General features: G+C 35.2%; 1 protein-coding gene across 1 annotated transcript in view; it reads left to right on the forward strand.

The window, feature by feature from the left end:
* The window catches only part of SCN7A (sodium voltage-gated channel alpha subunit 7), a 91,567-nt gene that overhangs the window by 35,494 nt on the left and 31,724 nt on the right, over positions 1-24,349 (forward strand). The window contains exons 10-14 of the mRNA XM_074399549.1: positions 3,022-3,228; positions 12,774-12,870; positions 15,150-15,388; positions 16,462-16,635; positions 19,954-20,310. Of these exons, the coding sequence (XP_074255650.1) occupies positions 3,022-3,228; positions 12,774-12,870; positions 15,150-15,388; positions 16,462-16,635; positions 19,954-20,310 (1,074 nt within the window). The remainder of the gene's footprint in view (positions 1-3,021; positions 3,229-12,773; positions 12,871-15,149; positions 15,389-16,461; positions 16,636-19,953; positions 20,311-24,349) is intronic.

The following is a 24,349-nucleotide window of genomic DNA, read 5'->3' on the forward strand; positions in this document are numbered from 1 at the left end:
TTTGATAATCACTAAATAACATTTCTAGGTATTAATTCTTTAGTTAAAACATTTTGAATTTATGAGGTTACCATGTATTAAGGGAGTATTTATTGAACATATAGCATCCTATTTCTTTTTTTCTTCTATTTCTTCTTATCCTTTTTAATATTCAACCATTCAATCATGTTCCAGTTAAAATAACAGAAGACTTACTGTAATGAGAATTGAAATTCAAATTCTGAGAGTCTGTCTTCATAACTAATTATGTGTGTGTCATAGTTTCTCAGAAAGGTATGCTATTCATTAAAATGGGGATTGAGTGTTTCTTTAAAGAGAAGTTCTATTATAGTGGAAAGTACAGTGTTATTTTCAAAGCAGCATTACTTTAACTTCTGAAGTTATTTATAGTCGAAGGAGAACTTTTTTTTTAATAAACAGACATACACACCCAGTCCATACTTACTTTGGTTGACTTGATAAATTGTGGGCAGTATATGTGTATATATAGGTCATTAATAATGATAGGCTAATGCAATATATTTGGGGCATAAAGTTTCAGAATATATTAAATGGAAATCAAGTAGACCAAACATATATGCAGTATAATTGTATTTTTGGTAAAAAAATAAAAAACATGAAAATATTGCAAGTGACATTTTTACACAAACTATATTTTTCTAATTTTGTTATATTAGTGCTTATATTGGTATTTCCAGTCTCTTTGACAAGATTCAGTGTTTTCTCCTAAACACTAGGAGGTTCTTATTTCTAAAATAATCTTACCATGTTATCCCTTTTCTAAAAATGTTTCAGTGTTTTTCAAATTCCTGTGGGCCAAAGTTCCAAGTCTATATGCATTATATGTAGTGCCCTTTAAGGTCTCATCTGCCTACATCTCCAGATTTATTTCTTAACATATGCTAATTTATACTCTCTGCTTAATTACTTAAAAGGTTTTCTGCTTCCTAAATAAGCTTTTCTCATACTTATTTCCATGTATGATGTACCCTTCCCTCAATTTAAGTTTCCCCTATCTGCCCTCAGTTTCATGCTTCAAATTTGTGCTGTGAAACCAGGATTTCTTCTTTGAGCTTTTCCCCAAGCCCAATGTAGGAGTAAGTCACATCCTACACTGAAATGCCACAGGCACTATACTTTCCTCAGATTGTGGTGTTTTAGTTGTTTGTCGAGCTATTTTTCTTGCTTGGAGATGAACTGCCTGAGAAACTACCTGCTAACTTTTTATCTGTCTGAGAAAAAAATACATATTTTTGTCTTGTTTTAATTTTGGTTGTTTTCTCAGTATCTAACACGTAGAAATATTTAATGGAACTATAATAAAAATTCAAGTGAATATTTATGGGCTATTTCACAGTATATGCTATAATAATACAGATTTCGCTCTTTGCTTATTGCCCCCAAAATGTATGAGTTATTTTTCTTGGTAGAAAGACAGTTCTTTCCCTCTACCAAAGAAACAGAGAGCCAGTCTGGAAGTGTCCTGCTATTGGGGCGCTCAGGATCTTTATTATTGTGCTCCAAGTTTTTTTTTTTTTTTCCTGTACTTCAAGTTCTAGGATACATGTGCAGAACTTGCAGGATTGTTGCATAGGTATACACGTGCCATGGTGATTTGCTGCACTCATCACCCCATCATCTACATTAGGTATTTCTCCTAATGCTATCCCACCCTTTACCCCCACTCCCCAACTGTGATGGTCCCCTCCCTGTGCCCATGTGGATCTGTCAGTGAGTGGAAGCAAGGGCAGGGATAGCATTAGGAGAAATACCTAAGTACAGCCCCTGTTTCAAGCTAAAATGTAGTAAAACTAGAAATTACGTACTGTTTTATGCTAACAAGAACATATGCTTTTATCCTCCACTAGCATCATGTAGCGGAAAAAGCAAAAGTTCTGAATTCAGACATTCTCTCATAGGCTGTGAGATCTTTTTTCCTATCTGATTTTCATTTGTCTTCTGAAATTGATATTAAAAATAATGTTGAATAAGATAATAAACATAAAGTATAGTTGTCCTTCAGTATCCATGGGGGATCAGTTTCAGGATCTCTGGTGGATACTAAAATCCATGAATGCTCAAGTTCCTTATGTAAAATGGCATAGTATTTGCATATAAGCTACATATTTCCTATATACTTTAAATTATCTCCTACATACTTTAAATTATGCCTAGATTACTCATAATACCTAATACAATGTAAATGCCATATAAATACAGTCATGTGTTGCTTAGGTGATTTCATCATCTTTCGATCAATGTGGTTAAATCAATGGATAATATTTTATATTTGTAATATTCTTATAATTTTTTAAATTTTTTAAAATTAAACTTTCTGATATGTCTTAGGCAATTATTATGAAATAAAAGCTAGTCAGTGCTACGTTTGGCAATCTAAAATGCATTCTGCTATCCATAAATGTCACCCACTGTAATGCCATTCATGTAAATGGATTATATGACTTCCTCATGTATCTTGTCTAAAAGTTATTCACCAAAGTAGATACTCTGACAGGCAAAGAAAAGTCCTGCTCCCCATTCCTTGTAAAGACTAATTTTTCATTTCGTTGTGATTTTTCCATAAAGTAATAAGCAGAAGAAAGTAGTCTCCAACCATTATCTGCCTTCATTAAATTTCATGTATTTAAAGATTCTACTGCAAATAAAATAACTTTCCATGTTAAGGCTGTCCAACTTCTATATTGAGAGATGACAATTCTTTCAAATATGTTTTCTCTATCAATGAAGACATAAAATCAAATACTTACCCTAAGTTAATTCAATTACTGAGCTTCCCTGGGTTTCACAGCATATATTTTATAGCTTACATGCATGCTTCAAGTTGAAAAGCTTTTCATTTATTTCTTCTGGTGGAGCCAGTCTTTAAACTGTCTTGTGATTACATTGCATTTATGACTAAATTATTTTCCTAACAAAATTTCACTTTTTACCTTAAAATAGGAGAATGCAGGAAGATAAATAACACTTTACTCTTTTGTGTTACTTTCTACCTTTCCTTAGATACTTTATGCTTCTGGAAAGGTCTACATGATATTTTTCGTTGTGGTAAGTTTTTGGTTTTCCTTTTATATGGCAAGTTTGTTCTTAGGCATACTTGCCATGGCTTATGAAGAAGAAAAGCAGAGAGTTGGTGAAACAACGAAGAAGATTGAACCAAAATTTCAAAAGGCTGGAAAAGAATTTCAAGGACGAAATGCAACAGCTGAGGTATAACTTTTTTCTTTTTTTGTCTTGAAACAACAATCATTTATTTGTTGTTGATTCTATGTTATTGATTCATTATTATTTGCTCATGATTCTATGGCTTAAGTTCAGCTGAGACAGCTCACCACTGGTCTCATGGTGGTCACAGATTCCAAAAAACAGCAGGGGAGTTAGCGCCAATGCCAAGTGCCTTAAGGCTCTGCTTGTGTCACATTTGTTATTGTCCAGGGGGTAAAGCAAGTAACATGGCCAAGGTTAGAGTTAAGTTGGAAAGGGACTTCCTAAGGCAATTTGTGGCCATGTTTGCAAATAATCTACCACACTTATGAGATTTGTTTGTTTGGGTTTTAGTTCTTTTTCTTAGTGATTGTGGTGTTTATTTTTCTATGCAGTTTTAAATTTTTTATAATTTTAACTTTTTTGAATTTTAAATAGTTGTTTTATTAGAGCATCTTTTTTTATTATTATACTTAATGTCCTGGGATACATGTGCAGAACATGCAGGTTTGTTACATAGGTATACATGCACCATGGTGGTTTGCTGCACCCATCAACCCAGCATCTACATTAGGCATTTCTCCTAATGCTATCCCTTCCCTTACCCCTACCCTGCTGACAGGCCCCAGTGTGTGATGTTCCCCTCCCTATGCCCATGTGTTCTCACTGTTCAACCCCCACTTTTGAGTGAGAACATGTGATGTTTGGTTTTCTGTTCTGGTATTAGTTTGCTGAGAATGATGGTTTCCAGCTTCATCCATGTCCCTGCAAAGGACATGAACTCATTCTTTTTTACAGCTGCATAGTATCCCATGGTGTATATGTGTCACATTTTCTTTATCCGGTCTAACAATATTGGCAAACCAGCAGCATGCTAAAAAGTTTATCCACCATGATCAGGTCAGGTTCATCCTTGGGATACAAGGCTGGTTCAACATATGTGAATCAATAAACATAATCCATCACATAAACCGAACCAATGAAAAAACCCACGATAACCTCAATAGATGCAGTAAAGGCCTTCAATAAAATTGAATACCCCTGCCTGCTAAAAACACTCAATAAACTAGGTATTGATGAAACATATCTCAAAATTTCACCTTTTAAATTCAGGGGCTACATGTGCAGGTTTGTTACATGGGTATATTGTGTGACAGTGAGTCTTGGAGTACAAATGATCCCATCACCTGGGTAGTGCACATGGTACTCGACAATCAGTTTTTCAACTCTTGCCCTCTTCCCTGTCTTCCCCCTCTAGTAGTCTCCAGGTTTGTCATTCCCATCATTAGGTCCATGTGTATCCAGTGATGAGCCCCTACTTAGTAAATGACAACATGCAGTATTTAGTTTTCTGTTCCTGTGTTAATTCACTTAGGATAATGGCCTCCAGCTTCATGCCTGTTGCTGCAAAGGACATGGTTTTATTATTTTAGAATGCTTCTGAGAATCACAGTGCTAGAGGTGTCTTTTTAAGGTCTTGAAATACATTGCCTTCCAATATCTGTTTATATCTGTATGTGGTACATAATCAGAAGATCAAAAAATATTTCAATAAGAGAGCTTGCTTTTCCAACGTAACATTCCTTCCTTAATGCCCTGTAGCAAGAGTGACTGCTACCTGTAAAGATTAATCTAACACAGAAAGTTTTTTTGTTCCAAAATGTCTATTTCTACTGCTTATAAACTATAGCTATGTTGGGTTTTTAGAACTTGACTTCTCTTAATACAAGTATAGTTTATTAATTTAAAACTACTTCAGACAGCTCATCAAAATTAACTTTGAAAAATGTCTGGTTGTAACGCAAAGTGACAGAACTTTCCATAATTTAGAAATTAGAAAGTACTAAAGGGATGGATAAAAGTACAGTACTGAAGTTGCAGACAGAAATGAAATTACTTTATTGGCCTTCTAGTTCTTTCCAGAGGAAATGCACTATGTATCATAATACAAGGAATTACTTTATTCCTGAAAGAATTAGAACCAGATTAAAAACCTAATAATGTTTGACCATAATTTTCAATTATCTTAGTGTTATGCTTTAATTTTTTTATATTCTTTGGCCTCAGAGCAAAAACATTGGTCTATTAATTTGAAATTATTGACAGAAGTAACATTAAGGAAGTTTTGGAAAATTGTCTTTAAAAATATAAACTGTGCCATAAGTGTGCTTAAAGAAAGGGTCAGATGGAAGAAAGCAACCAGAAGTAGCTTTCTTATATTCCTCAGGACCTAGCAATCTTACATCTCTTCCTTGAACTACCCTTCTGGTAAATGGGAAAAAAAAAATCTAGATTGAGCCAGAGAACAAGAAATAGAGAGGAGCCATGACCAGAACCCTCTCATATAAAGAGGCTAAAAAGACTCAGGGAAAAGTAAAGGGCCAATATATACCCTGCCATGAAGTAGAATATATAGTAAGGTACATTAATGCCAAAGGTCCCTACTAAGTCAAAGAAGGAAATGTTAACTTTCCTGTTTATAACCCTTTTATTAAGTCATCACCAGTGAAGGAGCTTTAGAGAGTTATTGTAACAAAAAGTGGGATCTGAACAACATGATGTAAGATCATACTGAATGACTGGATAGCTACTTGTGTCTATAACATGCATACTCTTGAACAAGAAGCAATTGTGGACTGAGTGAAGAAAACATGTATAAAAAGGGTATTGAGTATTCCCATTATATCATCCATGAGTAAGTCACAGAAAAACAAATTTCAAAAGCTTTCTGTTTCTAATAAATGAATCCAGGGTCCTTCAGACTGAGTGATTAGAGTTTGAATGATATGTTGAATGTGTAATTTGTTCTGAAGTGGCATTTTACAATCTTAAGGGCTTATGGCTGCACTCAATTGTATTCAAGAATGTAACAGTACTTCTCTGATCCCAGATGAAATGTTTTATTAACTGCTTATGAAGAACTTGGATATTTCCCAGTTTTATAATATTTCCATTCATTTTTCTGCTCTGGATCACATAAAGCATTTCTGATTTTTATTAACATTCTTAATTATAACCAATTTCTTTTCCTGGAAGAGTCCTAGAACATTTTATCATGCAGAATTTTCTGGGAAGTAAGAATATGGACTATTTTTACAAGATTTTTTCCTCTTTTATTTATAAATACAAAAACTAAAAAAAATTATGTAAGATGGAACATATTGAGGACTCTACAGATCACTGATCTGCTTGCAGACCAGTTAGATGCCAATTCCAATGCTGGAATAGCCGGGAGATTGCTTAGGACTACGTATTCTCACATTACAGGAAAGTTGTAGGTCATATTGGCTAAAAGCACAGCTCTGTAGTCAGATAAATATGGATTTCAGCCCAATTTAGCTACTTGATAGATGAATGATATTTGCCAAGTCTGTTAGCTTTTCTACATTTCAGCTCTTTCACCTGTAAAATGGATATATATAGTACCTGTCCTATGGGTTATAGTGAGGTCCAAATGAAATAAATGCGTGTAAAGCACCAAGCAGTGCTTACACTATACTAAGCAACCAAAAAAATGTTATGAAGAATATTAATAAAATTATTATGACATGTCAATATTATACATCATGTTAAAAGTGGTTTTTACAGAAATTATCACACTCACAATCTATATTAAGAATACTTGATTTTTATGGAAAAAATATCAGATTGAATAACGTCACATTTTAGAAGTAAATTTTCTCATAACAATGTAATAACATTAATAGCATCCAACATGTATTGTTTATTTACTGTGTGCCAGACTCAATGCTAAATGTTTTACATACATTGTTACCTTTCTACTGTGACAAGCCTTTGAGGTATTGGAATTATCTCAGTATTTTATATAAGAAAATTTGAGGTTCAGTCTCCAAGGTAGGAAATGTAGAACTAGCCATAATATTAAACAAGATACTAAAAATGTTTATAGCATTATCCTATAAAAGTTTAATTCGCAGATTATAAAGTTCATAAAGAATCAGTTCCTAATTATAGAGAACACAAGAAGGCATGGCTGTTCCAATAGAGAAACACCCAGCAACATAAAATTCTTGTCTTTGACTGTATTTAGGGATAGTTGAAACAATAATAAAAATGATGATAGCAGTTACATAAAGTGTTCATTAAGCATCAACTGTGCACCAGACATATGATAAGTACCATCATGAATTCTCAAGTTTAATCCTCATTGAGGAGTTCCAGCTGCAGAGATTAATCTGTACTCACTGAGATCTGATTTCATAATGTTGAGGAAGAGAATCCATGATTTACCACTTTACTTCCTTGTTCTGGAGGTTCAGTGCTGAAACAGTATCATTCTATTGGTCACATAGTTTGCAGGTGAAACTTTCTTATGAATTGTCAACTACTGGCAACACCTCAGGAAGATAATTATATATATAAAATCATAGGAATACAAATATTTAAAAAATATTTGCCACATTTAAAATGACAGTCATAATTCATCTATGTAGCTAGTTAAAATGTGATTGACAATTGTACAAAGCACTGAAGATAAAGAGTTTTAATAAATACAAATGTAATGTCTATCTTCATGAAGCTAATGGCCTAACGTATAGACTATCAAATTATCATAAACACTAAATCGCATCTCAAGGACAATAAATTATGTGTTTCTTGCTGTTATGAAATAGGAAACACAAAATACCAGGTGCAATATATTCTTCCCAAAATCTGAGCTAACTCTAAGAAGCATTTTCATCCGATTGCTTTTTTTTCTAGAGACTGTGAGAGAGAGGAATACATTAAATTACACCAAAATGATATAATCTGACAAATCAAGAATGTGACTTTAAAGATAATTTATCTTTGAAAAATATGTTGGAAAAATAAAATTACAATATAATTGATAAAACTGCCAAGTGAATAAAATGTGTGGACCTTGTTTATATTTTGATTAGAATAAATCAACTATAATGATGTTTTTGAACAATGAATTGGCTAGTATTAAGGAATTACTAATTTTGCTCATTGTGATCATGGTGTTGTGATTTGTAGTTTTAACATTTTATCTGAAAAATGTATTATCTCTGAAATTTTATTTAAACTAAATATTTCAGAAAATAAGTAGAGCAAAAAATAAATGAAAAAGGAAGAATGGAATGTTAGTAATTGTTGAGGCTGGGTTTTGACTATTTGGTGGATCACTCTGTTATTCTCTACTTTAATAAATTAAAGAAAACTGGGGCAAGTGGAACAAAGCTGAGAGACATGGGCCTTTTATAAAGGATTCTCTGAGTCAGAAAATGTTTCTATGAGAAACTGACACTTGAGTTGAGATGTGAAGAATGTGTCCAGGCTAAATAGAGGGAGTGAGCAGGGTGAGTCAGAGAATTAAAAAGGCCAGCATCGCTGCAGGAGAGTAACTCTGAGTCCAAGATAAACTTGTCAGATATTCATAGGTAAATGCGAGAGGTGTGACTAAGTCCTTCCTTTTTACTGTCTTCCCTCCGAAAAAATATTTTAAAAAGTTTGGAGAAGAAGAAACCTAGCCTCCTTTCCCAGTTTAATTTTAATATTGGATTGTCAGAAGTTCAGGCATATGACCTTATTAGCTCTTAAATAGCCAATAGAGGAAGAGTGTTGAGTAACAATCCTCTCAATTTTCATTGTAAAATAGCTATATCCTTAGTATTTGGCCGATATGTGGACATTAATTTAACATAAGAAGCTCGATCAGGGTAAATATATTACAAGACAGACATGAGGTTCATTCATTTTATATTCTAAAATATATCCATAGTTGAAGCCAAATTATTAGAGAATTGAGCACTGACTACATCAACAACAACATTGTTACCACCTACTTTATGCCCCATTCTCCACCCTGGAGGGTTATCTTTACTGAATTGCTTCTTAATGTAATTTCATCAAATATTGTTCCTAACTGAAACAGCTTTATAAAGAGTAATTAATTACTCTCCATTAAGGATATACTCAAGGATAATATTCACTATGTCACACAGTATCATCTTTATGAGATACACATATAGGAAATCCCCGTCAGATCTTAATGACATAATAATTACTTCTAATCTCATGAAAATTTTGAATTGCATAAATTTTAACTTACATTTTATATAATCTTACACTTCAGCTAAAAATAGTTTCTGGAATAAACAGTTTAAACAAAAACTCTAACCTTACATCCTGAACTTTTCTGAGACAGGGTCTCTCTCTGTCGCCAGGCTGAGGTGCAGTGGCATGTTCTTGGCTCACTGCAGCCTCCACTTCCCGAGTTCAAACCATTCTCCTGCCTCAGACTCCCAAGTAGCTGAGATTACAGGTGCACACCACCACACCTGGCTAATTTTGTATTTTTAGTAGAGATGGGGTTTCACCATGTAGGCCAGGATGGTTTCAATCTTCTGACCTTGTGATCCACCTGCCTCAGGATCCCAAAGTGCTGGAATTATAGGTGTGAGCCACTGCACCAGCCTTTTTAATTTTATTGTTTAGACCCAGTCTCACTCTGTTTCCCAGGCTGGAGTGTGGTGTCACGATCTCTGCTCTCTGCAACCTCTGCCCCCTGGGTTCAAGTAATTCTCCTGCATTAGCCTCCCTAGTAACTGGGATTACAGGTGTGTGCTACCATGTCTTGCTAATTTTTATATTTTTCGTAGAGACGGGTTTCACCATGTTGGCCAGGCTGATCTCAAACTCCTGACCTCAAGTGATCTGCCCGCCTTGGGCTCCCAAAGTTCTGGGATCACAGGCTGTGCCCATCCACATCCTGAACTTTCAGCTTACTGTTGTTGTTTTAATTTATTTCTTTTTTCTTTTTGTTTTTTTCTTTTTTGGTCAAGTTTTATTTTAGATTTGGGGGTATGTGGGCAGGTTTGTTACATGGGCAAATTTCATGTCACTGAAGTTTGATGTATGAATGCTCCCATCAACCAAGTAGTGAGCATTGTGCCTGATAGATAGTCCTTCAACCCTCACCTGCCCCCAGCCTTTCCCCTCTAGTAGTCCCCAGTACCTGGTAACTGTTTTTCCCATCATACTGTCCATGTGTACACAAAGTTTAGCTATCACTTGTAAGTGAGAATACGGTATTTGGTTTTCTGTTCCTGCATTAACTGACTTAGGATAATGGCCTCCAGCTGCATCCATGTTCATCCAGCTGCAAAGGACATGATTTTGTTCTTTTTTATAATGGCATAGTATTCCAGGGTACTACACTTTCTTTACTTAGTCTACTGTTGATGGGCATCTAGGTTGTGAATAGTGCTGTGATGAACATACAAGTGAATATGTCTTTTTGGTAGAATAATTTATATTCCTTTGGGTATATACTCAGGATTGGGCCTGCTGGGTCTAATGGTAACTCTGTTTTAAGTTACCTGAAAAATCTCCAAATTGCTTTCCACAGTGGTTGAACTTACGCTCCCACCAGCAGTGTACAAGCGTTCCCATTTCTCCACAACTTCACCAACATCTGTTATTATTATTTTTTCTTTTTAGTAAAGTCCTTCTGATGGGTGTGAGATGATTTCTTATTCTGGTTTTGACTTTAATTTTTCTAATGATTACTGAGGTTGAACATTTTATCATGTATTTGTTGACTGCAGTATGCCTTCTTTTGGGAAGTGTCTGTTCATGTCCTTTACCCATTGGAAGGAAAAAGAGGGAATGGAGCTCTGTAGACCTACAGTCTGTTATTGGTCTGATGAACCCAGTATGCAGTATAATTGGCTTTATCCTCCTCTAGCTTTAGTATATGTGAAATTACAGGGGACTTGACTGACAATGAGATAATATAATGATTTCCATGGTAACTATTATGTCACTTCAAATATACCACAGCATAACTGGCCAACCAGAATGTCGGGTTGGGTTATGGGCAAGCCTCAACCATTAATTCCCTCAATGCTGGGGCAGTGGCAGCCCCTATGTCAGTTAACTTTATCTGAGAGCAGTCTTTACCTATTTACCCCAAGTTAACAAATATACAAATATTTTCATATTTTGCGTGTGTCAAATGTAAAAACAGTTGGGGATCAGTATAGTGTAATATCATCCACCCATTGTCTGGTTCTTAAAATTTAAATTTGAATACTGTTTTACATCTTATCACTAGAAATATCTATGGCCATACTCCTCAAAGTTATGAATGCACAGAACTTGTAATATCTACATCAAAGCCAAGGAGTTTTAAGTACCTTACCAATGCAACATCAGTAAAGCTGAAGATCTCTTAAAACCATTATTCATGAGACATTATAAACAGGAAGAAGTAATTTCCTTACAGAATTATGCCTGTCCTACTCATTTAATATTATACATCATCTAAGACAACCCTTTTAAATACATTCAATTTCTTGTTATTCTTCAAGACTTATTTTATTATTACAATGCCAAATAATTTTTTATTTTATCAAGAGCATTTACAAAGTTATAAAGTTAAAATATCCTAATAAAATTTAAGAAGTTAGGAAAATACTTTCTTATTACTTAGCAGTATGTTTCCTGATCAAATATTTTACAAGGATCCTAAACTATATACTGAATTATTTGTCAAATATGGATCATATCACAACTATTTCCTGGTCTTTACTCTTTTTGTATTTAGCCTCAGACCTCACTGTATAAAATTTTATTTAATTTTAAGGATTTGTAAATCAGTTTAATACTGCATAGAGTGTAATGATTAGCAAGTGATAGAATCCAGAAATGCTTCCAGAATACTATTAGTGGGAATGTAAATTAGCACAGCCACTATGGAGAGAGTATGGAGGTTCCTCAAAAAACTGGAAATAGAGCTACCATATGTTCCAGGGATCCCACTGCAGGGTATGTACTCAAGAGAAAGAAAGGCAGCATATTGAAGAAATATCTGCACTCCCGTGTTTACTGCAGTGCTATTTACAATAGCCAAGAGATGAATAAACTTAAGTGTCTATCAGTGGATAGATAAGGAAAATGTGGTATATACACAATGAAATAGTATTCAGCTATGAAAAAGAATAAAGTCTTGTCATTTGCAGCAACATGGATGGAACTTGAGGTTATGTTAAGTGAAATAAGCTAGGCACAGAAAGACCAACTTCACATGTTTTCAGTCATATGTGGGAGCTAAAAACATGGATCTTATTGAAGTAGATAGTTTATTGGTGGTTATCAGAGACTGCAAAGAGTACGTATGAGGTGATATGAAGAAAGGTTAGCTCATGGGTACAAAAATATGGTTAAATAGGGGGAGTATAGTCTAGTGTTCAATACTATGGTAGGGTGAGTCTAGTTAACAATAATTTATTATAAAGTTAAAAATAGCTATAGGAAAAGAATTGGAATGTTACTGATATAAAGAAAAGATAAATGTTTCAGGTAATATGTATTCCAATTAACCTGACTTGATCATTGTACATTGTGTGCATGTATGAAAATACCACATATACTCCCCAGATATGTACAATGATTATTTATCAACTTAATAAAAATGAAAGGCTCCTGGACAATAACTGGCATTTTTGGCAAGGCTGTACACCTTCTTATAGTTTTGGACCTGCAAAGAGAGGAAGCCAATATTAAACCATCAAATTCCTTTTCAGGCCAAGACCGTACAAATAGAAATGAAGAAAAGGTCACCAGCATCCACAGACACATCGCTGGATGTGTTGGAAGATGCTGCTTTCAGACATAAGGAAGGTAAAGTACTAAATAGTTAGACACTCACTATGGAATGTACTACTCATAAAATTCACTTTTAAAGAAATTCAGCAATTTCTTCAGAATCTTAGATGTTAGTAACAAAAATTTAAGGAATATTTGAGAATATTAGGATAAACTATGCATAAAAATTTCAGAATCATGGTGTTTTAAACATTGGAAAGAGTGACCAAAGAGCACCAAGTAATTTTCTTTAACATTAAAAACATATTGAAGTGTTAACTTGTGACTAAATATAAAGATTGTGGTATATAACATTAATATCTCAAGGCTCTTTCTAGACTTATTTCTATATTTTTATGTGTAACCAAAAATTATTATGGACAATATCAAAAGGCATTAATTTGTAAAGCATGTAAATCCAGACATTATAAGTCACAATGTTCTCAACTATGTTCCATATTTTTTTTCTTGAGAAATGCCCCTACATTTTTCTTCTGATATGCAATTTGCTTCATTTTCTTTTGTCTAACTCAACTAAACATGAACACAACAGAGGAAATTTACTTCATTCACCTTTTTTTTTTAACCAAAGTTGTTTTTGTTTTTGTTTTAATTAAACTTTAAGTTCTGGGATACATGAGCAGAATGTGCAGGTTTGCTACATAGGTATACATGTACCATGGTGATCTGCTGCACTTATCATCCAGGTCTTAAGCCCCACATGCACTACACACTTGTCCCAGTCCTCTCCCTCCCCATGCCTCCCATCCCCTGACAGGACCCAGGTGTTTGATGCTCCTCTCCCTGCTTCCATGTGTTCTCATTGTTCAGCTCCCACCCATGAGTAAGTATATGTGATGTTTGGTTTCCTGGTCCTGTTTTAGTTTGTCGAGAATGATGGTTCCAGCTTCATCCATGTCCCTGCAAAAGACACAAATCATTCTTTTTTTTTTTTTTTATGGCTGCATAGTAATCCATGGTGCATATGTGCTGCATTTTCCTTATCCAGTCTATTATTGATGGGCATTTGGGTTGATTCCAAGTTTTTGCTATTGTGAATAGTGCTGCAATGAACATATGTGTGCATGTGTCTTTATGGTAGTGATTCATGATCTCTTGGCTATATGCTATATACCTAGTAATGAGATTGCTGGGTCAAATGGTTTTTCTGCTTCTAGATCCTTGAGGAATCACCACACTGTCTTCCACAATGCTTGAGCTAATTTACATTCCCACTAACAGTGTAAAAACATTCCTGTTTCTCCACATTCTTGCCAGCATCTGTTGTTTCCTGACATTTTAATGATCGCCATTAAAAAGATCATTTTCTTATCTTGTGAGATGGTATCTCAATGTGGTTTTGATCTGCATTTCTCTAATGACCAGTGGTGATGAGCATTTTTTTCATATGTCTGTTGGCAGCATAAATGTCTTCTTTTGAGAAGTGTCTGTTCGTATCCTTCGTCCACTTTTTGATGGGATTGTTTTTTTCTTGTAAATTTGTTTAAGTTCCTTGTAGACAGATTCTGGACCTTAGACCTTTGCCAGGTGGATAGATTGCAAGAATATTCTCCCATTCTGTTGGTTGCCTATTCACTCTGATGATAGTTTCTTTTGCTGTGCAGAAGCTCTTTAGTTTAATTAGATCCCATTTGTCAATTTTGGATTTGGTTACAATTGCTGTTGGTGTTTTAGTCATGAAACCTTTGCCCATGCCTATGTCCTGAATGATATTGCCTAGGTTTTCTTCTAGGGATTTTATGGTTTTAGGTTTCACATTTAAGTCAAACTCCATCTTGAGTTAATTTTTGTATAACGTGTACCGAAGGGATCCAGTTTCAATTTTCTGCCTACCGCTAGCCAGTTTTCCAAGCACCATTTATTAAATAGGAAATCCTTTCCCCATGCTTGTTTTTGTTGAATCCAGCAGCACATCCAAAAGCTTATCCACCAGGATCAAGTCAGCTTCATCTCAGGAATGCAAGGCTGTTGTTAGTTGTCTTGTGCTGAGATGATTCATGACATGGACACACATGTGAAGTGGGTAAAGGAGCAGAAAGTTTAACAGACGTAAAAGAAGAAAGAGAGAGAAAGCTTCCTCATGCTGAGAAGGTGGGTTGCCCAAGAGAGAGTTTCTCTTCATTCAGGTTTTTGTTAGGATAGAATATTTCTGTTTTCAAATTCTGTATCAGAATTCTAGCTTCAAATCTCCCTTTGCATGCAAAAGTCGCCTCAGCTTGCCAAAGCACTGGGATTACTGGCGTGAGCCACTGCACCTGGCCAGAATGTTTAACTTTTCTATTCTTTCGTTTCAGAACTTGAAAAATCTGGGAAGATCTGCCCATTATGTTGGTATAAGTTTGCTGAAACTTTCTTGATCTGGAAATGTTCTCCCTGTTGGTTAAAATTGAAAGAATTTGTCCATAGGATTATAACAGCACCATTCACTGATCTTTTCCTTTTCATATGCATAATTTTAAACGTATGCTTTTTGGCCTTGGAGCATTATCCAATGAGTGAACAAACTAGCAATATTCTCAGCATTGGAAACCTGGTAAGACTCTCATTGCATATTATATTCACTTGTAGTTTCATATTTATCATTGAACTTTTCTTTGTTCATCATTATTCCCATTTTATTCTGTAACTCCAATATGTTGCAATATGCATAATTATTGAATGATGCATTGTGTTTATGTTTTCTCTCTCCAACCCCTACTTTGTCAATGTTATCATTAAATAGTTTTACAGCTAGAATTTAAAATTCCACAATTTTAATTTGGGGTTCATAGCCACCTGCTTAGCAGTTACATTATATGGAAATTATTTATTGCCACTTCCTTCCCAAGCGTACAGTCTCTTGGTACCATTAGCTCATAGATCAGAGTAGGGAAGAGGTGAAATAACAAGCACCTGACACCTGAATTATTAACTCTGATTAAAACGACAGTTGGTCCTGTCTGTTCTAACCATGCATCTTTGCCCAGGATTAGAAATTATCATTTTAGCATGGTATTTTTGAGATTCACCTGTCCTTTTTCGCATACAATGCAAAAGACAAAACGTATTTCCGCGAGTTTTAGAATAAGTCATATTCAAGCAAACGTATATTGTTTAGATGTCTTTGCTTTCACTGTTTTTGTTGTTTAGTTGTTTGGTACTAATACAAACAGCTAAACGGCTACCAGTTTCAAATTATATACTTATTTGATACCAAAACAGTAATTTAGTGATTTCTGCCAGCGTAATAGGACAGTTTCCATAGGTTTACACTAGGTTTTTTCAGAGGTTGAAAAATTAAATATCGCATCATATACTCCGTATCTTGAAAATACCTATTCAGAATGGAAAGGTCTTCACTCTCAAATATTCTTTTGTTTTCCCCAAGGATGAATTTTATTAAAATAATAAAAGATTCTGTATATAGCATTGGATGTTAGATTGTTAAATAAAACATATGAGTCTGTCCTTATAATGCAGACTCCATGACTAACCAGATCTTGAAAGAGGAGCTGTGAAGAATGTGACATTGACAAGTAAATAGTGTGTGTTACGGATTTTGTGTGTGAAGGTGCTGATACAGCTATTGGAGTCATATTCTCACCCGTGTGTTTGGTTTTAATTTAGGTTTTCATTGGAATTTTCACAGCAGAAATGATTTTAAAAATAATTGCAATGCATCCATATGGGTATTTCCAAGTAGGTTGGAACATTTTTGATAGCATAATAGTGTTCCTTGGTTTAGCAGAACTTTTTATAGCGTATATTGAAGGACTGGCTGTTTTTCAATCATTCAGGATGGTAAGTAGAATCCAATACCTAATTCTTATTTGATCAAAGTTTATCTCAGTTTCTGCAGACATAAAATGAGGCAACAGTAATACCTATACCTATACGTTGAGACATTGGAAGTATTAAATGAATTAATTCATATATAAAGAGTCTATTGCCAAGGAAAGTGTAAGCAGTCTCCAATGGTTATTTGACCACAGCATTAAAGGAAATAATGCCATATATGCAGCAAATTTGAGATGCAGTTTTAGGAAGCAAGGTCAGGATAACTGAGTACATTTTGAAAAGCAAGAAAATGAGGAGTTTCCAAAGTAGAATGCTAATATGTCACCAAAAAGCTGAAATAAGGTGAGTATTTTTAAATGTCAGGTATCAAGGAAGACCAGTCAGGCCAGCAAAACATTATTATGATAATTATTAGGTCAATACTAGAGTATGTCTATAGGGTAGGGTAGTGGTGAGACTCAGAAAATTAAACAAAGGAATAATATTATTAGAATAATGTTTATTTAAATGGTAAGCTTTAGATAAGTTATACATTGTCACATTCTGGTGACAAGTTGAAAGACTGTAGAAGGAATTTAGAACAATTAAGTACATTTAATCTTATTCTGATGTTTACTTCCTAGAGGGCAGCTCATTCAGAATCCTGTCTTTTTTTTTTTTTTTTCACTTTACATGTGCAGATCTTGCAGGATTGTTACATAGGTATACACATGCCATGGTGGTTTGCTGTCTCCATCCCCCCGTCAGCTGCATTATGTATTTCTCCTAATGTTATCCCTCTCCAAACTCCCCACCCCCTGCTTTCCCTCCCCTAGAACCAACAGACCCTGATGTGTGATGTTCCCCTCCCTGTGTCTATGTATTCTCATTGTTCAACACCCACTTACGAGTAAGAACATGTGGTGTTTGGTTTTCTGTTCTTGTGTCAGTTGGCTGAGAATGATGGTTTCCAGATTCATCTATGTCCCTGCAAAGGACATGAACTCATCCTTTTTTATGGCTACATAGTATTCCATAGTGCATATGTGCCACATTTTCTTTATCCAGGCTATCGTTGATGGGCATCTGGGTTGGGCATTGTAAAAAGCGCTGCAATGAACATGTGTGTGTGTGTGTGTGTGTCTTTATAATAGAATGTTTTATAATTCTTTGGGTACATACCCAGTAATGGGATGGCTAGGTCAAATGGTATTTCTGTTTCTAGATCCTTGAGGAATTTCCACACTGTCTTCCACAATGTTCCACAATGGGTGAACTAATTTACACTCCCACCAGCAGTGTAAAATTATTCCTATTTCTTCACATCCTCTCCACCATCTATTTTCTTCAGATTTGTTGATGATTGTCATTCTAACTGGCTTGAGATGGCATCTCAATGTGGTTTTGATTTGAATTTCTCTAATGACCAGTGATGATGAACAATTTTTCATGTTTGTTGGCTGCATAAATGTCTTCTTTTGAAAAGTGTCTGTTTATATCCTTCACCCACTTTTTGAATGGGTTGTTTTTTTTCTTGTATATTTATTTTAGTTCTTTGTAGATTCTGGATATTAGCTCTTTGTCAGATGGGTAGCTTGCACACATTTTTTTCCCATTCTGTTGGTTGCCAGTTCACTCTAATGATTGTTTCTTTTGCTGTGCAGGAGCTCTTAAGTTTAATCATATCCCATTTGTCTATTTTGGCTTTTGTTGCCATTGCTTTTGGTGTTTAAGCCCTGAAGTTCTTGCCTGTGTCAATGTCCTGAATGGTTTTGCCTGGGTTTTCTTCTAGGGTTTTTATGGTGTTAGGTCTTATGTTTAAATCTCTAATCCATCAGGAGTTAATTTTTGTATAAGGTGTAAGGAAGGGGTCCAGTTTCAGCTTTTTGCACATGGCTAGCCAGTTTTCCCAACATTATTTATTAAACAGGAAATCCTTTCACCATTGCTTATTTTTGTCAGGTTTGTCAAAGATCAGATGGTTGTAGGTGTGTGGCATTACTTCTGAGGCCTCTGTCGATTTCCATTGGTCTATGTCTCTGTTTTGGTACCAGTATCATGCTGTTTTGATTACTGTAGCCTTGTAGTATAGTTTGAAGTCAGGTAGTGTGATGCCTCCAGTTTTGTTATTTTTGCTTACGATTGTCTTGGCTATGTGGGCTCTTTTTTTGTTACATATGAAGTTTAAGGTCGTTTTTTCCAGTTCTGTGAAGAAGGTCCTCTCTTAAATCCTCACTCATAACCTTTTTTAATGAATAAGAGAAATATATACAGGATGTTGTCACCAAATTTATGGATGAAATAACAATGGCAAATGCAAAAATATGCACTAAAAGATAGTATCAAAATATCTTAAAGGCTAGTAATGGACTGAATATAAGATGATTAAATTTTTCAGGGATAAATGTAAGGTCTTACTTTTGAGTCCAGAAAGATAATTGTGCACTACAAAAAGTCAGGAAGTGAGGCCAGAAATTGGGAACCAGCCTTGGTCGCATAGTGAGACTCCATTTCTAAAAAAAATTTAACAAAAAATAGTCATGGTGGTAGTTCATGTCTGTAGTCCTAGCTACTCAGGAGGCTAAGGCAGGAGGATTACTTGGGCTCAGGGATTGGAGGCTGCAATGAGCCATGATAATGCTACTGCACTTCCATCTGGGTGACAGAGAAAGACTCTGTAAACAAACAAACAAACAAACAAAAATTGAAAAGACAGTATCAGGAAACTGAAGCTTATATAAAAATGATGTATGAGATTTAGTCGACTGTAAATTTACCATCATATAGTGACCAAAAGTATTAAAGTAATCTTGTTTTGTATAAATAGAAATTTAAAAGTATCTAGTGAAAGGAAGAGGACTATTCAAACTAGACCTAGAATGTTGTGTTTGGTCTTTGATACATTATTTTAAAAGGGAAATATATGATAGGCCCTTCATTGGAATTCTCTGGATCCTGAAAGACTTTCAATATCATTTTTATGTCAACATGTGGGGAAAAATTTGGGAAAATATTCAATATATTGTGAAAAGCAAAAACAAAAATCTTACCCTAACAGACATTAAAATGTAAAGCAAGAGGAATTGTAAAAGTATAATGTTTAATGGGAATTGATGAATACATCGGTAGAAGAGGACATGTATAGATTAAGTATACAAAATTATAGAACATATAAGATATATTAAGAACTGTACATAAAATGAATGTTCAGTAGCTGTTATTGATAATGCTTCAATCTTTAAAGGCTATTATGTGTATGTGTATAACGCTGTACATTGTAATAAATACTGACCAGGTTTTTGTCATTTGTTTCTTGTTCTTGTTTTCACATTGCTCTGTTAGTTGAGAATTTTGAAGTTGGGGAAGTATTGGCCAACGTTCCAGATTTTAATGTGGTCTCTTAGTAACTCATGGGTGGCCCTGAAAGACTTGGTCCTGTTGTTGTTCACGTTCATCTTCTTTTCTGCTGCATTCGGCATGAGGCTGTTTGGTCAGAATTATGAAGAATTTGTCTGTCACATAGACAGAGATTGTCAACTTCCACGCTGGCACATGCATGACTTTTTCCACTCCTTCCTGAATGTGTTCCGAATTATCTGTGGAGAGTGGATAGAGACCTTGTGGGACTGTATGGAGGTCGCAGGCCAATCCTGGTGTATTTCTTTTTACCTGATGGTCATTTTAATTGGAAATTTACTGGTAAGTCATCAATTCTTTTATATTTTCTTTGAAAACTGATATAAGGTAGTTAGGTGTTTTCATGATGTGCATGGATGGGATCTAATGATCTGTAACTGTGGTAGTCCAACAGAGTAAACGCTACCCACATGTATGACTAGTCCCATTGGAAATGTGTTGTAAATATTAAATATGTACAGATTTGACATCTTACACAAAAAATGATATAAAGTATTTCATTAATAATTTTTAATTGAATGCATTTTTAAATGATAATACGGTAGTCCCTCCTTATCCTCAGTTGTTCTGTGTGTGGTTTTAGTTGCCTGTGGTCAACCATGGTCTGAAAATATCCAGTGGAAAATCCCAGAAATAAACAACTCGTAAGTTTTAATTTGAATGCCATTCTGGGTAGTGTAATGGAATCTCCTGCCATACCACTCTGTCCTGTCCTAGGCATGAAACATCCCTTTGTCTAGCATATTCATGCTCTATATGCTACCTGTTGTTCATTTAGTAACTCTCTGGGCTATATTTAGTTAAATATATTTAGTTAAATACAAATATGTTTATATTTATTGCATACAAATTGTATATTGTATTTAACTAAATATATTTGTTAAATAAAATATATTAGTAAAATTAATTTTACCCGTTATATTTTCATGCTTTCTGTGTGGCTACTGGAAATTTAAAATTACATATGTGATTACATCATATTTCCATTGGACACCATTAGCTTAAACCTTATTATTCAATGTAATATTGGCATCATGTGGAAAGTGGTTAGAAATGCAGACTCTCAGACCCCAATCCCAGACCTATGCAAGCATACTCTACATTGTAACACTGTTCCCAGTGATTTGTGTGCTGATTACATTTTAAGAAGCACTTAAGTATAACGATGCTGTCAGTCTTTACCTGGCATTGGAATTACCTGGGGAATTAATAAAAATATGCTGATGCCTAGAACCATTCTTAGAGATTCTGATTTTATTGGTATGTGGACATGACCTGGTCATCAGGATTTTCAGTTGATTAAATTCTGTAGTCAAGATTGAAAATCACTGGTCTTTAAAAATGTTATGCATTAACTAAGAGAGAAAGCTTTTATTTTTAATTGTCCTACTAACTGAAATGGTTTTAATGAATTAAATAAGTAGCTTTCACTGCATCTATGGAAAAGACAGGGCTTATAAAAGAAAATGGTTCTTACAGGAATATAAGACTTAGTATTCACTTTTTATTCATATGTCATAAAGATGAAGTATGTTTCCCAAAAGACTGAAAGAAATCACAAGTTAGACTCAATTTTACTTGTGCCTATCCACATTGCTTGTGTTTCACCTTGAGAAGAACCTTGTCATACACTTATCACATTGGCATTGTATTTAGTTGTTAGTGTTTTTCTCTATCTTCTTTATTATACTGTAAGCACCATGAGGGAGAGGACCATAACTCTACTCTTTATTATAAAACCTAGAACAGGGCTCATCATGTAAAAAATACTTCATTGTCTTCTGCCCTTTGTAGTTATAGTAGTACACTTTTAACTCCCATGATATAAAACACCACTATAACTGGCTGAAACAAAAAATGATCATATATATCAGTATACATAACTCATAACTTAAAATATCAAAGATATTTGCTTTAGTTTTGGTTTGGCACAGATTATCAGATGGGATCATTACAGAGAGGTATTTGTAGATTTCAATTCTGTCTTTCTCTGTGCTCCTTGCTAGCTAGTATCCTCTGTTTATCAAGATGGCTGCTGCAGTCTAAAGACTCATATCTTTATATTATATTAAGTCTAATACGGGAAAGTATTTCTTTTCTAGAAGCCACAGACAATTTTTCTATTGTCTTGATACCCAAATCACATGCCCATTATTAACTAATCTCCATTACCCAGAATTTGGTATGTATTTTTATGTTAAAATGTTCATAGCTATCTCTTACAGCTGCAGATGGAATCAGGTCAAACCCAAATCATATGACTAATAAGGGGAGAAGGGTAATTTCCCAAATAAATTGTATGCTTCTGTCTCCAAAAGGAGGAGTTATGACTGTTGAAGGAAGCAGCAACAACACAAACATACACATACATACCGAAGGCAAAGAAGCAGAAATACTGAGGCATTATATTATATGCATACATAATATAAATGTATATATTATATCACATAGAAATATATAACATATATATTTGCCTGAACATTCCTGCTTCTTTGATTTTGAACTCCAATCTATTTCTATTTATTTGTTTGTTCCTGCTAACCAGAAACTTAATCAATGTGCAGGGGGATTCCAGGATAAATGGAGTTACATGAACCTCTATTTCCAATTGATTGCCATCATATTTCTTGTTCATTAAATCCTTCCAGATTAATTTTCCTCAGCAGTCATCCAACTGTGAGACATTATGATAATGACAGTAGAATAAGTATAAGGGGAAAAATGTAAGGAGATAATCTTTGAAATTGTGTTGATCTTTTTTAACCTCCATACTTCTAATGTGGAGTGGTGTAAAAGGAAGGTATTTCACACTTTTAAAAAATTAATTTTGTCTTACTCTTCTAAGATAATTCAGCAATGATTTTTAACCTGAAGCAGAAACCTTACAAAAAGTTATTATATGCCAAAGGAAATGAATTGGCTTTTTCATAGTTCTATGTCTTGTTGAGTTGTAGAAAAAGCAGAGTTCAGAATCAAGGAAACAGAGGTTCAATTTCGGTTCTACCACTATATTAATCCATTCTTATGCTGCTAAAAACACATACCTGATACTGACTAATTAAGGAAAGAGGTTTAATTGACTCACGGTTCCTTAGGGTTGAGGAGACCTTAGGAGACTTACAATCATGGCAGAAGGGGAAGCAGACATGCCCTTCTTCACATAGTGGCAGCAAGGAGAAGTCCAGAGTAAAGCAGGGGAAAGCCCCTTATAAAACCATCAGGTACCCTGAGAACTCACTCACTAGCATGAGAATAGCATGGAGGTAACCACCATGATTCAATTACTTCCCACCAAGACCCTCCCATAACATTTGAGGATTATGGAAACTACAATTCAAGATGAGATTTGGGTGGAGACACAGCCAAACAATATTGTTCCACCCGACCCCTCCCAAATCTCATATACTCACATTTCAAAACATGATAATCCCTTTTCAAAAGTCCCCCAAAGTCTTCATTCATCCCAGCATTAACTCAAAAGTCCAAGTCCAAAGTCTCACCTGAGATAAGGCAAGACCCTTCCACCTATAAGCCTGTAAAATCAAAAGCAAGTTCATTACTTACTAGATACAATGTGGGTAAGGCATTGGATAAATACACCCATTCCAAATGGGAGAGATTGGCCAAAACAGGCCTCATGCAAGGCTGAAATCCACTAGGGCATTCATTAAACCTTAAAGTTCCAAAATGATCCCCTTTGACTCTATGTCTCACATCCAGGGCATGCTGATGCAAGAGGTGGGCTCCCATGGCATTGGACAGTTCCACCCCTGTGGCTTTGCAGGGTTCAGCCTCAATACCTGATGCCTTCAAAGGCCAGTGTTAAGTGCCTGCAGCTTTTCCAGGTGCAGACCAAGCTGTGAGTGGATCTACCATTTTTGGGTCTGGAGGACAGTGGCCCTCTTCTCACAGCTCCACTAGGCAGTGCCCCAGTGGGGACTCTGTGTGGGGGCTCCAACCTTACATTTCTTTTCCACACTGCCATAGTAGAGGTTTTCCATGAGGGCTTTGCCCTTGTAGCAAAGTTCTTCCTAGATAACCTGGCATTTTCATACGTCCTCTTAATCTAGGTGGAGATTCCCAAACCTCGATTCTTGACTTCCTTGCATCTGCAGGCTCAACATCACAAGGAAGTTGCCAAGGCTTGGAGCTTGCACTCTCTGAAGTGATGACCTAAGCTATACCTTGGCCCCTTTTGACCACAGCTGGAATAGCTGGGACACTGGGCACCAGGTCCCTATGCTGCACATAGCAGTGAGGTCCTGGGCCCGGACTACAAGACCATTTTTTTTCTCCTAGGTCTATGCCTAGGTCTCTGACA

This window comes from Saimiri boliviensis, chromosome 5 (genome assembly GCF_048565385.1).
Source record: "Saimiri boliviensis isolate mSaiBol1 chromosome 5, mSaiBol1.pri, whole genome shotgun sequence".
NCBI classification, from domain to species: Eukaryota; Metazoa; Chordata; class Mammalia; order Primates; family Cebidae; genus Saimiri; species Saimiri boliviensis.